Below are 17,846 nucleotides of genomic sequence, written 5' to 3'. Positions count from 1 at the left end.
TGTGGGCATATGTGGGCCAGTAATACAGTGTTAGTCAAATTCATGTAGAAATAGCATGGCCAGAACAAAAAATGAATCACCTTGAAGTGCGCAAAATGAGCAGGAGAGACCTGGTTGGTTACCAAATGATGTATTTTAGAGATGGAGGATATACTTAAAGGTCAAAGTTCATATCCAAAAGGACATTCTTTCCACAGAATCTTTGACAATTGTTTTTAGCCTCTGTGAGAATATATTAGAGAGAGCTCACACATTCACTGGAGAGTCCATTACACTATTAGAAAGTTCCTTTATATTGAGCTCAAAGTGCCTCCTTATAGCTTCCACCCTGGAGGACCATGGAACTCATCTAACATCATCTTCAACCCTGGGAGCTGGACAGGAACGAGAGAGACAGCAATGCACCTGACCTGTTGCTATTTTAAATGAGATTCCTTAAGATCAATCACTTCTTTTTTTTCATGCTAGGCGTCTGGTGGCATATTGTACCTTTATCAATATAGAAGGGAAGAAATGCTAGACTAACTGTCAGATGCACCTGGCTTCCAGGCCCCGGCTCTGTTACATCATAGCTGTACAATCTTGGATAGGTTACTTAACCTCACTGAGACTTTGGGTTCACCTGTAAAAAGGATCATCTGGAAACGAGAGTGGTAAAACCTGGCACGTTAATTTCAGGGTTGTAATATTCAAAATATATCATGTACATGAAAATATACTATAAATTATAAAGAGCTCTACATGTATTACTATTATACTGACTGTTCATCTTTACTCCGTCTTTTTGCCAACCTTTCCTATGTCCATTTTTGACTAGAAATAGCTGCCTTCTTGGCCTCATTATCAAGATATACCAGAAAGTTCTCATTTCAGCTTATACCCCAGAAGTAGTCACATTATGAAACAAGGTGACATAGAATCGTGAAAGAATCAAAAAGCACTGTGAAGATCTTAGAAGAAGAGTTCAAAACACAAGTGAGGGACCTTTTCTGAACAGACAGCCCGGGGAGAGGCCCCACGCGCTGGCAGGGAGGAGAGGGTTAAATCCTTTCCTCTGCAGTACAAAAGAAAAGAGTGTGCGGAAAGATTAGGATTTTTGCTTTTACAATGGGAGCTGCAGAAGCGTAGGGAAGAAGCTGAAGAAAAAAAAGGGGGCGTCTCCCCTTTAAAGACTTGCAGAGATTGAGAGAGAAAGAGAAGAGAGAGAGAGTCAGGGACAGAGAATCAGAGAGAGAGAGAGGGCGCGCAAGTCTGTCTGTCTGTCTGTCTCTGGGAAGAGAGAACACCTCTGCTTCACAGTGATTTGCACTGGGGGAGAGGCATCAATTGGCTTCAGATCCAAGGGGGAGACCAGACCAGGTCACCCCAGTTAAGACTAAGTGAGCGTTGCCCCTCCCTCTCCCACCTCTCTCTACACGGGAATGTCTCGGCGAAAGCAGCGGAAACCCCAACAGTTAATCTCGGACTGCGAAGGTCCCAGCGCGTCTGAGAACGGTGGGTGCTTGGGGAGGGGTGGGGGAGCCCTGAGTCCAAGTCTGTGTGGGTCAAGCCAGGGCAAGGGGAGGGCACCCGGGCCATGGGCGAAAGCGGGGGGAGAACATGGTCACCGGTGGTTTGAAGGAGTTGAGATGCAGGGAGTAAGGAGATGACCTGTGCTGGGGAGAAGCCCCTCTTGGCTTTTCTCAGGATTAATTTTGTTTGTGTTTTCCTTGTTGTTTTTCTCTGGATGAAATGGAGTTTTCAAACTGGCTCTGTCTCCCCACCCAAGAGTTTTCTCCCCAGGTCCCCCTTTTCTCTCTGGTCTTTGTGCCGTTGCTAAGTAACGTCCTCAGACCTGAAGACCGTCTCTCAGGGGTGGGATTTTCCCCCCTTTCCTTTCTGAAGAGTTGGGTTGCAAGAGAATGAATCGGATAAACGTGAAGGTTCCCTTGAGGGAGAAGAGAAAAAAGTTTCTCATTGTTGGGCTGAGCTGAGAGCAGATCAGAGCTCCCAGAGGGAGAGAGCTAATGTCGGTCAGATGCAGCCTGGTTTGGGATGTGTATCCGTGTCACCTGGGGTAGAGGCCGGAGGAGAGGTCTGGATGAGGGGCTTGGATTTGGGCTTCAAGGAAGGCCAAGATAAGAGAAAACGTATGCGTTAACATACACGTATGTCATTTTATGAAGCTACTATCATCTGTTTTGAGTAACAGATTTTCTTTATTGGGGGGAGGGGGGCAAGGGAGCCAGGGAGGGGACAGGAGAGTTCATGTATTCTTTTAACATTCCAGAAAGAGGCAGATGGTAGAGCAACTAGGGTATTGAGAAGTGACATAGCCCAAAATCTCAGAGACAGAAGCATAGTCAGGACAAAAACCTGTTTCCTGATGCTCAGGGCTGGTGGTACTCACTCCACCACATTAGGGTTTTTCAAACTCGCTTGATTGTGGGTAGATCTGTGCTAGAGTCTGTGAATCTATATCTTTGCAAACATCCGGGTAAAACTTAGGAAGCAAGTTTTGGACATACTCATCAGTGGTATGGCTACACATGTTCACGTGTGACATGAACAGTCTGGAGTCCTGGCTCAGGAAGGAACTAATAGTTATTCAGCAAACAGTTGACTCACCCAACAATGTAGTGTAGGGTTAAGATTAAGCACAGAGTTCTGAAGCCGGATTTTAAGGGTTCAAATCCTGGCTCTACCACTTGCTTAGTGGTACAACTTTAGTTGATTTACTTTGACACTCTGCGACAATGGCACTTTCTACAAGTGCTAAAATATGGTCAAAGCTCAGGAATCTCTTGGCAAACTTCAGCATTTCTTTATGAGATGTGTGGCATGAAAAGCTCTAAATGTATTCACAGTGACCAAATCTAAATCATGGATTTGTTTTTCTACCTGTTGTTCAAAAGTGACTTGAGATCCCCGCAGTACTCCATCTGCTATGGAACAACCTTAAGAGACATACTGTGCTTTGGGTAGAACACATCCTCCTCAAGTCAGTGCTTTGCTGGGATCCCACTGTGCCCATATTTAGAGGCTCAAGGTGGTGGTATCCTTCCCTACTGGGACACATTAGCCCTTCTTAATGCCTCTGCAGCCCGGATGTCTCCTCCTCCTGCTCTACAGGAGACTTCCCCCAGACCCTCCGAGTTGCCTCCCAGTCCTGCTCCCCTGCTGATTTGATTGTGGAACAATGCTGAATCCCTCCCCATCCCAAGAGGCATCCTCTCTCCTCACTCAAGTCTGCTCACCCATTCTCCATACCACAGCTGAGGAAAACTCTGTGGGGAATCTTTTGTAACTGCCCTGACTGGATTCTAAAGCCCTTGAGCTGTAGCTTCCACTTGGGGCTATGAAGACTTAGGGGCATGGAGATGCTGCTGCTCCAAGACCTTCCCGTAGAAACAGTGTAGGTTTGAACCCAATGTCAACAACAAATTTCAGTTGAAATATTGCCTTTGAGCCATGAAAGTCAGAAACATAAATGTGTAAGAAGCAAGAAAGTAGTAGTAGTAATCTCTTAAGATCAGCCTCAGACAGCTTAAGGGTTTTCTGATCAGAATTCTGAAAGTGAAAGATCCTGGGTTACTTATAGGATCTGGAGTGATAACTGGGTCTCATCTGTAAGATGTGGTAGGTATAATTGATGAAATCTGAAATTCCTTCCTGCTCTTACAAGACATATAAATTTGTCATTCCCTCCTTTTCCATAGATAGGGTTTCTATTTGCTTATGTGATCTTCAGGCTGCTGACTTTTCCTTCTACCTTGGAGACATTTTCTTTTTCTTCATGCCCCCAAATTAGGTAGGGAGGGCTCTTATGTGGGGGCTCTTATGTGTGCCCTTGGTGTACCTGTAAAACTTTGAGTATCATCATGAGCATTAGCAGACATTTTTTCAGTAGGCTAGAGTGCCACTAAGGTTTTTAGCGGTCTTTGCCTCCTTTTAAGCAATGTTGACTCTATATGACAAGCAAATGCTGAACTGAGCCTTTGTTGCACATTTTAAAAGCCTCATCTCTGCAGTGACCTAAGATGTCATCAAGAAACAGTCTGTAAAACCTGTTTTCCAGCCTTGTTTTTGCTCAGCTTCTTTGACCAGAACACCGAAACCTAACAGACTAATTATTGCACATAAGTGATGAGAAGGAAATAGTCTATTTACTTAAAAACTCTGGAGAGAAAAAAATCTGTCTCCCCTACAGAGTCTAGAAATCTGGATTAGAGAACATAAGGGATGTGAATAGGGAAAATGTAAACTAGTACATCTGGGAAATAAAGGAAACGATCAGAAACCCAGATATTTAGTGAGAAGGAGAAACCAGGACAACAGCCAAACAGATCTAGAGGGAGAAATGGAAGCTGGCAGACATCAAGAGCTGCAAAAGGGGAAAGAAGGCACGCAGTTTTAAGGGCTCTATTCTCTTTATATATGGAAGTAGAAAAGCATCATCTCTCGGGCTATTAAGCCCTGAGCCTTTCAGCCCTAGGTACCCCTGAGTCAAAAAGAGAACCCTTCTGAGTGGATAGAAGTAACTCAGGCATGGTAGACAGAGCACCGAAGAAGGAAGCAGAAAATCTGGTTTTCAGTCTAGCTTGGACGTTGAAGCTATGTGTCCTTGGGCAAGTCCTTTCTTCTTCCAGGGCTTCAGCTTTGGCCTTTCCTTTAAATAATTATACTCATTGCTAATACTTGTGGAGTATTCACTATTCGTCAGGTATTATGTTAGGCCTTGTATGTATTGCCTCTTGTTTATTCCTCCCAAATTCCTATTATAACCTCCATTCCATTTTTAAAAAAACTTTTTATTGTGGTAAAGTATATATAAAAATTACCATTATAACTATTTTGAAATGTAAAATTCAGTGCCTTAAGTATATTTACAATGCTGTGCAACCATCACCACCATCCATATCCAGAACTCTTTCATCTTGCAAAACTGAAACTCTATACTCATTAAACAATAACTCCCCATTCCTCTCCCCCCACCCCCTGGCAACCACCATTTTCTATGAATTTATCAATTCTAGGTACCTCATATAATGGAAGCATATAATAATTTGTCCTTTTGTGTCTGGCTTATTTCACTTAGCATAATGTTTTCAAGGTTCATCCATGTTGTAGCATGTGTTAGCATTCATTCTTTATATGGCCACATCTCCATTTTAAAGATGAGAAATCCAAGCCTGAGATAGATTAAGAAACTTTCCCAAGGTCACGAAGATAAAGTGCTAGAACTGGGACTTTAACTCAGGTCTTTTTGATTCAGAGCTGGCACTCTCAGTCACTGTGCTCACTCAATGAAAGGGTCAGATCTCTCAAGTCCCTTCCAGCTCCAAAATAGTATGAATTTCATGTGAAGTTCTGAATCCTTTGATGTCAGAAAAATGTCCATTAAAACAAACAAACAAACTTTTTAATGTTTGATCGTAGATATTCCTATACTGGAAACAAATATATTTTTGTCACTTAGCACTGGATGTACAAATCATTGTGTCTGTTTGTCTACTGTATTGCACAGGCCGTGGGTGACAAAGGACTATGTATGTGTATTTAGGAGAGAGGAGTGGAAGAGAATATGGGATATTATCCCTTAGAAGTAGTCTACAACAGCAGTTACAAAATCAATTCATAATTATGGACACTACCAATTAGTGTTGGTCCAACATTAACAGTAAGTTTAGGCAGGTGTTTACATAATGTGTTTTGTTTCTTTAACGGCTGGAAAATGCTTGAACTCCGTGTAGAACAAAGCTTTTCATCTTACAATTAGAAATGTGGCTCAAGATGCACATTGGGAAATGCAATATAGTCCCTTATACTCACAGACAGGTGTAAATCATCAAATTCTGTTCATGGAAGCAGGATACAAGAGAGCTAAAGTGTGGCTGTAGACAGAGAAGAGAGGGAGCCTGACAGGAGGACTTCGCAGCAAGCAGCTCATTTTGCCTCTGCCCTAATTTTGGCTGGGTTGAGCATAGATAAGACTTGTGAGGAGCGGGGTGGAAGGTTTGATGGGAAGGGCTGTACTCTGATAGATACTATGGTTCTCATCCTTGGCTGGACAGTGGAATCTTCTGAGGAGCTTTACATACTGATGTCTGGGTCTCACCCTCTAGGATTCTGAATTAATTGATCTGGGGTGTGGCCTGGCCATCGGTATTTTTAAAAGCTTTCCTGGTAATTGTAATCGGCAGCAAAGTTTGAGAACTACTGTCTGACTAGACCACCCTGCTGGGCACTATCCCCCTATTTTCCTGTTTGTTCTCCCCAGTCATTCTCTCCCTAACCTAAAGCAGCAGTTTGGTGGGCCACTAGGTTTTCAAGAGCCACCTGGTTTCCTTTTCCCTTGTCATTTCTGCACTTTATAAATTTAAACAAGCATGTCCAGGTCTTAGTCCTACATCCATCCCAGATTTTGCATGTGACCCAGGATAGTTTACCTCACCTTATCTGCTATCTAGGGACACCATTACCAGCTTAGTTTATTCCAGTGTTTTTGACTTCATTTGTGTCTGCCTAAGAATCCTGCCCCCCTTTTCAGGATAGGCAGTGAGTGCAAAGTGCTGAGAAATAGAGGGTTCCTCTTACAGGTGGCTGTTGATCCGTCACCTTTCACCAGGGACTAAATTTACCTTAAAGAAGAGCTTAGATCAAATTACGCATCAGAAAGCAAGTTTCATTAAAGAGCAAGAAAGGGGACAGTGTTTCCCATGAGAAGATGAAAAGAAAAGGATTTCTTTTCTTGTCGGAAGACTTGACAAAACAGCAACTTGATATCAAATGTTCAATGCTAATTAACAAATGCTCAGTAGAAAGCTTCCATCTGATTCCCTCGCCCTTACTCAGGCCAGAGAGCAAATGACAGGTAGGAACCACACAGGGCCCTTTCTCTAGCATTAGGAAGTCACAGTGTAGGTGTGCTTCAGAAAGCACTGGACCGGAGTCAAAATTCTGAATGCTTCCTTCACTCAATTACTGTGCGGACTTGGGAAAGTCACTTAACTTCTCCACGCTTATATTTCCGTATGTGTAAAAATCCACAACATTGCACTAACCTGTGACTTGCCATAATTACAATAGGTCCTCCATGCCCTCACTGTAAGGGTCAGGCCTGGAGCTCATCTGTTTCAGAGTCATCATTCACAATGTTAAGATCCTTATGATTATCTGAAGTTTCAAAGCATAAGTCAGTAAAATGTTTTTAATTTAAAAAGATAGCAAAATTTATGTTGAAAAGTGAAGTGGATGTTCCTAATACTGGCTTGTTTCAGCTCCCTCCGAAAAAGACTCCCTACCCTTGCCAACATCTTACCTCAGAAATTAGTAAGATTAATAAGCAATATGACAAACATCTAATTTTAGTATATGTGTATTTCAGTTTATTTTGATTGTCTTGCCACTGACAATGTAAATTTTCTAATCCATTATATTTGGGACTCCCCCCAAAATTTAAAGTCCCATATGTACATACTAATATTGTGAAGAGTTTTTCAAGTTTTTGTCCCTATAATATTTCTCTGGGGAAGATAGCACAGCTACAATATTACCATTTTACAAAAAGGGCAATGGTGGCATAGTGTGCTCTGACTGATCACCATGCCTCAACTTACCAGCCAGGCAAGAATAGAACTGAGATTAGAACAACATGGGTTTACTGGTGCCCAGGAAAACCACCAAACTAAGGACTTGTGGTTACCTCCTGTAAGTAAAAGAAAGTATTTTTATGAAGTGGGAAATCCATTAAGATTCATTTCAAGGTAGAACGGAAATGCAGAGTACCTGGTCTCTGAATAGGAGGTGGCCTCAATAGGAGGTGGCTGTCAGCAGGTTTTAAGTTATGTCTAGGTATTCAAACCAGGTTGGAGCTGAAAGGAGCTGTAGACACAGGCTGCCTGGAAGCTCCTGCTGCATTTCCCCCATTGTTTCAGGAGGATCTCCCCTCCCCCAAGGTTAGAGCTAGGTGGGCCTCTGGAGGCTAGCATCTCCCCAAGGCCAACTGTCCTTAATAGTGACAGTGTGTGTCCATAAGAGAAGGACAATGAAGGAAGAAGGGTGGAGAAGTGGGTTCTAAATAGAAGATGGCTCCTTAAATAAGCATGAACTCTATAAGTTATGTGTGGGGTGGGTGATCTGTGGAGTAACTTGCATTCAGCTCTTATTCTGGAGGAGGAGGGGCCCTGAGTAAAGGGACTTGCAGAGTGGAGTCCAGAAATGACTTCCTTGGAAATTCTACCTTCCAGCCTCCCACCCGAAGAAACTTCTTTGGGGGATAGAAGGGGCGGTCTGTGTAAGGTTAGGGTGGGAATGGAGGTGAAGAAGACAGGACAAAACTTGGGGTGTATGGGGGTGTTAATGAGGGGTGGATGTTCGGGGCTTCCCTTCTGGCTCTCTCCTCCGAGATCGGACCGCCCTCTCTGGAGAGCATGTTTTACAGGCTCAGCGGATCCTTTATCCAAAGAAAAATAGGAGAAGCCTGTCGCTTTGCTCTGCTGAGCAGGGTTGTGTTTCCCCCTTTGCCCCCTTGAGCTCCCTGGCTGGGCAGGCCTGGGCAAAGACATCTGGAGATAGGGGGAGCTGGCAGAGAGCAAGGAAAGATGGACCCCCACCACACCCCACAGCACCTGTCACTGAGCCTCGGTAAACCCTCCTAGGCCCTGGGTTCCCGCCCCAAACATCCCCCTCCCCTCCCGCCTCCCTCCCCAGCAGCTCCTCCGCACAAACTCCCCTCCCCAGCAGCTCCTCCCCCATCTCCCCTCTCCCTGCTTTCTCGCTCTGGCTCCTCCCTCCTCTGTGCCTCCTCGATCCCCTCCCCCTCCTCCGCGGCTCCCTGCCCCCGCTGCCTCCACCGATCTCCATCTCTGCAGACTGGGCCGCTGGGTACGACGCTGCCGCATCCCCGGCGGCCACCGCCGCCTCCCCCAATCCCCAAACCCATTGTCTCCCACTCCACCCAGCCCTCCACCTCCCCCACGACCATGGCGCACGAAGCCTTGAGAAGCTCTCTTCTCGGGGGTCCCTGCGGGGAGCCGGCGGAGCTTGGAGGTGCGGTAGGGCCCAGCCCGGGCAGGGGTGGGGGCCGAAGGGACGCGCAGGGGGAGGGGAGGAAGGACTTTCGGTGAAGGGGATCAAACGCACGGTTCTCTGCATAGGCCCTCTTCCTTGCGCCTGCCTGTGGCCCGGGTTTGGGCGGGGGAGAGCAGAGGAAGGCAGTAGCTTGCGCGTGCTCCCTCCCCCCCGTGCTGGGGTTCTCGTATCAAGGAGGGTCAGGACTGAGCTCTAGCCTTCCGCTTGGCCTGATGGTGAGCTCATCTCCCCACCCCCAACTAGCGGTTACTGGGCTCATTGTTAATTAGAGCCTCCGTATACCCATTCCAACCGCGCCACCCACGCTCTCTCCTTGTCTTCTCCCCAGGTGATGCTAGCGAGGAGGACCACCCCCAAGTCTGTGCCAAATGCTGCGCACAATTCACTGACCCAACTGAATTCCTCGCCCACCAGAATGCATGCTCTACTGACCCCCCTGTAATGGTGATAATTGGGGGCCAGGAGAACCCCAACAACTCTTCGACCTCTTCTGAACCCCGGCCTGAGGGCCACAACAGTCCCCAGGTCATGGACGCAGAGCACAGCAACCCCCCAGATTCTGGGTCCTCGGTGCCCACAGATCCCACCTGGGGCCCAGAGCGGAGAGGAGAGGAGTCTGCGGGGCATTTTCTGGTCGCTGCCACAGGTACAGCAGCTGGGGGAGGTGGGGGCCTGATCTTGGCCAGTCCCAAGCTGGGAGCAACCCCCTTACCTCCAGAATCCACCCCTGCACCCCCTCCTCCTCCACCGCCACCTCCGCCCCCAGGTGTAGGCAGCGGCCACTTGAACATCCCTCTGATCTTGGAAGAGCTCCGGGTGCTGCAGCAGCGGCAGATCCATCAGATGCAGATGACTGAGCAAATCTGCCGGCAGGTACTGCTGCTTGGATCCTTAGGCCAGACAGTGGGCGCCCCTGCCAGTCCCTCAGAGTTACCTGGGACAGGGACTGCCTCCTCCACCAAGCCCCTGCTTCCCCTCTTCAGCCCTATCAAGCCTGTCCAAACTGGCAAGACACTGGCACCTTCCTCCTCCACCTCCTCCTCCTCAGGGGCAGAAACACCCAAGCAGGCTTTCTTCCACCTTTATCATCCACTGGGGTCACAGCACCCTTTTTCTGCTGGAGGGGTTGGGCGAAGCCACAAGCCCACGCCTGCCCCCTCCCCAGCCCTGCCAGGCAGCACAGATCAGCTGATTGCCTCGCCTCATCTGGCATTCCCAGGCACCACGGGACTACTGGCAGCACAGTGTCTTGGGGCAGCCCGAGGCCTCGAGGCCGCTGCCTCCCCAGGGCTCCTGAAGCCAAAGAATGGAAGTGGTGAGCTGGGCTATGGGGAAGTGATGGGTCCCTTGGAGAAACCCGGTGGACGACACAAATGCCGCTTCTGTGCCAAAGTATTTGGCAGTGACAGTGCCCTGCAGATCCACCTGCGTTCACACACAGGTGAGAGGCCCTATAAATGTAATGTCTGTGGCAACCGCTTTACCACCCGCGGCAACCTCAAAGTGCATTTCCACCGTCATCGTGAGAAGTACCCACACGTGCAGATGAATCCTCACCCGGTGCCAGAGCACCTAGACTACGTCATCACCAGCAGCGGCCTGCCTTATGGTATGTCTGTGCCACCAGAGAAAGCTGAGGAGGAGGCAGCCATGCCAGGTGGAGGTGTGGAACGCAAGCCTCTGGTGGCCTCCACCACAGCACTCAGTGCCACAGAAAGCCTGACACTACTCTCCACTGGTGCAGGCACAGCCACAGCTCCTGCGCTCCCTGCTTTCAATAAGTTTGTGCTCATGAAAGCAGTAGAGCCAAAGAGTAAAGCTGATGAAAATACCCCTCCAGGGACTGAGGCCTCCGCCATCTCCGGGGTAGCAGAAAGTGGCACAGCAACCCGCATGCAGCTAAGTAAGCTGGTAACTTCACTACCCAGCTGGGCACTGCTTACCAACCACTTTAAATCCACTGGGAGCTTCCCCTTCCCCTATGTGCTAGAGCCCTTGGGGACCTCACCCTCTGAGACATCAAAGCTACAGCAACTGGTAGAAAAGATTGACCGACAGGGAGCTGTGGCAGTGGCCTCTACTGCCTCAGGAGCCCCCACCACCTCTGCCCCTGCAGCTTCATCCTCAGCCTCATCCGGACCTAACCAGTGTGTCATCTGCCTCCGGGTGCTAAGCTGTCCTCGAGCACTGCGCCTGCATTATGGCCAACATGGAGGTGAGCGGCCCTTCAAATGCAAAGTGTGTGGCAGAGCCTTCTCCACACGAGGCAATCTGCGTGCACATTTTGTGGGCCACAAGGCCAGCCCAGCTGCCCGGGCTCAGAACTCCTGCCCCATCTGCCAGAAGAAGTTCACCAACGCTGTTACTCTGCAGCAGCATGTTCGGATGCACCTGGGGGGCCAAATCCCCAACGGTAGTACCACATTCCCCGAAGGCGGGGGAGCTGCCCAGGAGAATGGCTCTGAGCAGTCTACAGTCTCTGGAGCAGGGAGTTTCCCTCAGCAGCCATCCCAGCCATCCCCAGAAGAGGAATTGTCTGAAGAGGAGGAAGAGGACGAGGAAGAAGACGAAGATGTAACCGATGAAGATTCTCTGGTAGGAAGAGGTTCAGAGAGTGGAGGTGAGAAGGCAATATCAGTGCGAGGTGATTCGGAAGAAGCATCTGGGGCAGAGGAGGAAGTGGGGACAGTGGTGGCAGCAGCCACAGCTGGGAAGGAGATGGACAGTAATGAGAAAGCAATTCAACCACCTCCTTTGCCACCGCCACCGCCACCACCGCCGCCACCACCACCACCTGACAGCCTGAATCAAACACCGCCAGTGGAGCAGGGAGGCGGTGATGTTGCAGGAGGCACAGAAGAGGGGGGCAAACCACAGAGGAGCTCAAGCCCAACGTCAGCATTTGCCCTTGAAGGCGAAGGCAGCAGCACCACCTTGGTGGAGGAGCTGAGCATGCAGGAAGCAATGAGAAAGGAGCCAGGAGAGGGCAGTAGCAGAAAGGCCTGTGAAGTGTGTGGCCAGACCTATCCCACCCAGGCAGCTCTGGAAGAACATCAGAAGATCCACCCCAAGGAGGGACCACTCCTCACTTGTGTTTTCTGCAGGCAGGGTTTTCTCGAGCGGGCTACCCTCAAGAAGCATATGCTGCTGGCTCACCACCAGGTACAGCCCTTTGCCCCCCACGGCCCTCAGAATATTGCTGCTCTTTCCTTGGTCCCAGGCTGTTCACCCTCCATCACTTCCCCAGGGCTCTCCCCGTTTCCCCGAAAAGATGACCCTACAATTCCATGAGCCTGTTTTTCTGTACCTGCTGCCCTTTGATCCAGGTTGCAGAAATCAAGAGCTCTATAGAAGGACCTCCATGATTTATGAGCCCCTATTTGTCTTTTTCTCTGAGTTCTTACATGATATGTCCCTAGTGGCTTTTCTCTAGTCCCTGAGCTTTGAAATTGTTGTGCTCACAGGGGGATGGCCCCCTGAGGAATTTTTCTTCCCTTTTCATTCACAGGGAAATGGATTCTCTATAGCTTTCACATTCCCAAGTAAAACCTTCTCCAGCTTCCCTGGGGTGACCATTCTCCCCTCTTCTCCCTTCTTCTCCCTTTCCTTTTGGCAGATGCACCTGAGCACCCACATTTGGAAATTGCAGCCCTTTGGGCCGGCAGCTGTCCCTGGAGGGCCCAGTGCCACTCCTCTCTGGTGACCAGGTCAATCTGCAGGACTTCTTGTCCCAAGACATTCCTCCCAGCTGGTGAGGGTGGTTCCCCTGTCTCTCTGGAACCAGTACATGTCTTTCCCGTCAAGTGGGCTACCTACCAAGTCCGGGAGGTCCATCTCCACCTCCACTACCACTTCAGGCCTGGCACCACCAGTGCTGTTTGGCCTAGGAACTGTGGCTAGAAAGGTGCCTGTAGCCATGGGATCCAGAGAGGCCAAGGAGGAGAGAGACCCCCTCTTCTTATTTCAGCCACTTGCATCCACGGCATTGCCTGAGAAGCCCATCATAGAAGAGAAATAGCAAACTGTACATTCCTTCTCTTTCCCCCTGCTCCACAAGGTGCCATCAATGAAGCTGCAGCAATATCTGTATCTGTGGCTCGGCCCTAGGAGGTAGGGAGAAATGTAGGGCATAGGACACTCTTCCCAGTAAACTCCTTGATAGTCAGTCACATCAAGGCAAAGGTGTTGGCTGGTCAGTATGCCAAGACATCTCCAGCTTCTCACATTCCTTCATCATTGCCTCTCAAAGTTAGGAAACAAGCAGATTACTTGCCAAGAGATCTCCCGTGGGAAATGTGAAGTTAGTTCCTATCTTTAACAAACACTGTTGGTGAGGGCAGTTGAAATAATGGTGGAGAGTTGAGGAATGTTACTAAAGTATAGGGATTTATACTGCGAACCTGTGTTATTAAGAAAGGGACATGAGGTAAGGGAATGGACCTTGAATTCTTGATTGGATGGATCTCATGAATGTTCTTTTGGACTAATGGTGTGCAGCAGTGTACCACAGATCATAGGGGATTTCCTAGCACTAGTGTGCTTCTAGTTTTAGATAACTCCCTCCTTTGTTCCCTGGCCCTTTGTATTTTCCTCATCTTCCTCTCTCAAGTCCCATTTCCTCCCCATCTTGCCTGTCCACGGACTGGGGCTTATGTCTTTGCTACTGTCTGGTTCTTAGAGTCCCAGACTTTGAGAGATGAGCTCCAGATGGTGTCCTCCCTGCTTCTCCGTCTTGTAATGAGATGTAGTATTTACTCTTAACATAGGATCATTTGGAAGAGGAGTTCTGAGGAGGAGAGAGTGTTGGTTCTGCTATTGACTGACTTGAATGACAGCTTCTTCTCCGAAGATGTAGGCTCCAGAGCTTCCTAACATAGTAAAATGTGAAGAGCAGTCAAGGGAGATGTTAGTGTCTTTCCTTTTCATTAAAGGTGTTTTAACCAAATATTTGTGTGTTTCTCCTTATTTCATGACTAAATAGCAGCTGGGGTGTGATATGGGCATTCCCTAACATTGAGATTCCCTTCCCACCTACATCTCCTGCCAAAAGCTGAACATATGGTGTTGAAATATTTAATTTATTCAGCCTTGTCCTAAAACAACTTCTAGTGAACATAGTTTCCCTGTGGAAATGGAGTTTGTGTTCTCAAAAGGTAGGGGATTTGCCCACTGTGTGCAGTCATTGTCTGGGTTTTCTCTTTCCCTAGAACATTCCATCATCAGGCTTTTGTGGCTTTTTTGTTTTGTTCTGTTTAAAGTTTGGAAACTGTTTCTTTATCAGTCTTTCCTGAACCCCAGGCCAGGTGAGTTGACATCAGTTAATCTGCAGAACCAAGATGAATTAATTTTTATGGTCCTTGAGATCTGATGTTATAAACAGAAAGGGAAAAATGTAATTCAACCCTAATAATTTCTACCAACAAGATAATATAACGGAGGATTCTTAGCAGCGGAAGTACATTGGGGTGGGAGCATGAGATGGAAAAAATAAGTAATTTTACTTTGTCTTTTTATAATATGGTAAGGTTCAAATTTGACTGTCAGACCTTGGTTTCCTAAAGAGAACATTCTCCAGATTCTTTTTTTTTTTTTTTTTTTTTTTTGTAACACTATAATATCACTGAATTTTAGTGCAAAAGGGATGGAACTGGTGAAATGATTTGCCCAAAGTCACTCATCCAATTTAGTACCAGAGTTGGATTAAGAACCCAAGGTCACAGAATCACAGTCTTAGTGCAACAACCAGTGATCAAGGATGGAGCTGGCTTCCTGCTTCATCATTAATGACTCCTGATATGAGGCTGGCTCGCAGACAGAAAGGAAGAGATGAGTAAACCTATTCTTGGCTCCATTCAAGGTAAAGAACGATGTTTGATAACAGTTGTTCCTACAATTGAACCTGTACCAGAGCAGTACAGGTTCCTTTAAAAGGTACTGGTGAATAGAAACACATAGGAGTCTTGTGAACTCAATTTGGAAAAGAAACACCTCCTGTCTCTTTAATACCTGGCTAAGCTTTATAAATCTGTTTTTCCTTTTAGCCTATGAAAGGAGGTGGGTCACCAATCCTATTTTCTTTACCTCCTCTACCCCCATTGGACATAGAGAATGCCATTTAACTAATTATACTAGACTTGCCCTCTCCTTAGATGGCAGTTCCTATTATGGTAACAGCTGTCAGACTTCTGATGGATATTTCCTTGGGCAGGTCAGCACAGCCTGATTCCCCACCCCCTTTCTGTCTCTTTTCATTCTTTTTCCTTCCTGTCCTGCTTTTTCTTTCATTAGCCTCTTCTATCTGACAGCTTTTATTTCTTTTTCTCTTCTCTCTTCACCTTAAATTTATTCTTTCTCTTCTTAGAGTCTTTAGTCCCCTCCTTCTTGCAGCTCCCTCCAATGCCCACCCTCAGCCCCACCATTTCTCACTCTCAATCACTTTTCATTTGGTCATCTTAGGAAGGTGAGTTAACTAACCTGTTGGAATGAGTGTATAAACAAATGCAGCTTTCAGAACACTTTACATGATTGAAACCTATGTAATTTTTCTAACCACTGTCACCCCAATAAATTTATTTGAAAAAAAAAAAAAACACTACACGAAACAAACATAGTGGATCCAGTTCAAACTAGATGGATAAAAAGCATCACTATTAGAAGCAAGAGACAACTTTACTCATTCATTCACTTAATTTCTGAGGATTTATTTTCTTTCAGAGACCAAGTGTTGTGTACGTACAAAAGTAAATAAGACGTACTTCTGCCCCTGGGGGAGCTCAGCCTAGGAAGAGAAAAAATGTAAACATATTTTTACATGGTACTAAACTATGACAGACGAAAGCAATGGCTTAGGGGTTTCCAGAGGGAAATAACTAACTCATAAGGCAAAGATAGAGAAGGGTGGGGGATATAATTTTCTTGAATTCAACTTTCATAATAACCACTCTTAAATATATTAACTCAATAAATACAACAACCTAAGGACCAATGCAGTTATCATTTAAGAACCTACATAAAATATACTGAGGCCCCTTTGGCAGATACAGAGATAATGCTGCTTCAGACATGTCCCTTCAAAAATGAATTGGCTACCTAGCCCCAAGAAGCCTGGTTAGCTGACTGCCTTTGGCTGCCCCACTCTTCACCGGCTCCTGGCCAAAGACTGAGCAAGTTGGTGGAGTACAGGAACCTAGCCGTTCCCGTGGAACATGGACTCTAATGAACTATTTTTGCTCTGGAACACCCCACTGGGCTGCAGAAACTTTGTCAGGTCTGCATCCTAGTCTGACAGCTCTCCCTGCCCACTCCTGCTTTCTTCCCCTTTTCCAAGTGTTTCTTCCTAATAAAACTTTTGGACTCCTAAGTCTGTGTCAGCCATCTGCTTCTTGGAAATTTCAACCTGTATCACCTCCAAAAAGGCCTAGATTCCTTTGGTACATTTTCATCTCTCAAAAACTGCTCCCAGGGGCTCGTTACCATCCGTGGATGTCGCAGTAAACCAAGGAACATCTGTCTCCTGATTCCCAAAAGACCACTACTGTTATTCTCAATTAGACCCAACTTTGACTTCCCTTTACAAGACCTTCCTTGTCTTTTCTAATGTTTAATAACAGATTGACTAACCCCATTTTGCTTTTTCTTTATTATTGAAATTTACTGGGGTGACAATGGTCAACAAAACAGGGTTCAAGTGTACAATTCTATAATACATCATCTATATATTGCATTATGTGTTCACCTGCCAGAATCAATTCTTCTATCACCATATATTCGACCCAGCATTTTGCTTTTGATCGTAAAATAAAAAGCTGAGTAAGGACAACAACTTAAGACACAAACCATTTGGCCAAAGAACCTTTGGTTAGTATGTGGATGTTTCAGTAATGTATTGCTGTGTAATCAACCATCCCAAAACTCAGGGTCTTAGTAATTACGTGTTTATGAGTCCATCGTTGTCTGGGCAGGTCTCAGCTAGGATGGCTTGTCTGTGTTCCATGTGGTGAAGGCTGAGGTCACTCAGGCAGCATCGATTTGGGCTGGAGGATCCAAGATGGCCTTACATCTGGCCCCTCAACTGAATGGCTAGAAAGCTGGGACCTCTCTCCTTATAATCTTGCATCCTCTAGAAGTCTTTCATTCTCTAGGATATCTCTCTCCTTTCTTTTCAAGTGGTTTATCATTTAGGATAACTGGACTTCCATGAAGGCCTAGGTCTCTAAGAAAAGCAGATGCTTCAAAGCCTCTTAAGGCCTAGATCTGAAACTCATTTTCACTTCTGCCACATTCTGATGGCCAAAGCTAGTCAGAAGGCCAGCTCAGATTGTAGAGGAGGGGAAATAATCTTTACCGATTAACAGGAAAAGTAGCAAAGTCGCACTGCATAAGTGCATATATTTTGGGAGGCATTGCTGGGGCTAACTCTGGAAACAGTCGACCACAGCAGATATGAGGAAAAGTTAAGAAATGTAGTGCATGCAGCACTCATCTCACAACTAGGCTTACACTGTTCTGACTAGAAGAGATCTGGGTGAGGTTTCTTCCTCTGCACTACTCAGGGTTTTATGCCGATTGACCAAGAGTGGGCAGACAAGAAAGATGTGGCTTTCCTTTGAGCACAAAACTGGTTAGAAAGAATCTCTAAGCGATTCATGTTAAGTGGCCCTCCTATGCTCTTAAAATTTGCCAATTTACTACCGTAATAACTTACCCAAAGTGAATGTGAAAGCAAAGACTTCCAGGAGCTGCCCTTGATTTGGTTGATTTCAGAAGTACCTGCG

The 17,846-nt window shown here is 46.7% G+C and overlaps 1 protein-coding gene across 5 annotated transcripts; it reads left to right on the top strand.

Annotated features, from left to right (window-relative positions):
* The first annotated feature begins 1,151 nt into the window (after positions 1-1,151).
* On the top strand, positions 1,152-14,017 carry SALL2 (spalt like transcription factor 2). Of its 5 annotated transcripts, none has more exons than XM_033109046.1 (3): positions 1,152-1,494; positions 9,401-12,234; positions 12,689-14,017. In XM_033109046.1, the coding sequence occupies exons 1-3, from the start codon at positions 1,422-1,424 to the stop codon at positions 12,773-12,775; spliced, it is 2,994 nt and encodes a 997-aa protein (XP_032964937.1). In that variant the 5' UTR covers positions 1,152-1,421; the 3' UTR covers positions 12,776-14,017. The 5 variants fall into 5 exon arrangements, with proteins under 5 accessions (XP_032964937.1, XP_032964938.1, XP_032964934.1 ...); XM_033109047.1 differs by lacking the exon at positions 12,689-14,017 and having other exon boundaries at positions 1,155-1,494; positions 9,401-9,718; positions 9,839-12,496; XM_033109048.1 differs by lacking the exon at positions 1,152-1,494 and adding an exon at positions 8,768-9,030 and having other exon boundaries at positions 9,401-12,233; positions 12,850-14,017.
* The last annotated feature ends 3,829 nt before the right edge of the window (positions 14,018-17,846 follow it).

The sequence above is a fragment of the Rhinolophus ferrumequinum genome, chromosome 6 (genome assembly GCF_004115265.2).
Source record: "Rhinolophus ferrumequinum isolate MPI-CBG mRhiFer1 chromosome 6, mRhiFer1_v1.p, whole genome shotgun sequence".
In the NCBI taxonomy this organism is placed as follows: domain Eukaryota; kingdom Metazoa; phylum Chordata; class Mammalia; order Chiroptera; family Rhinolophidae; genus Rhinolophus; species Rhinolophus ferrumequinum.
This window is presented reverse-complemented; position numbering and strand designations above follow the sequence as displayed.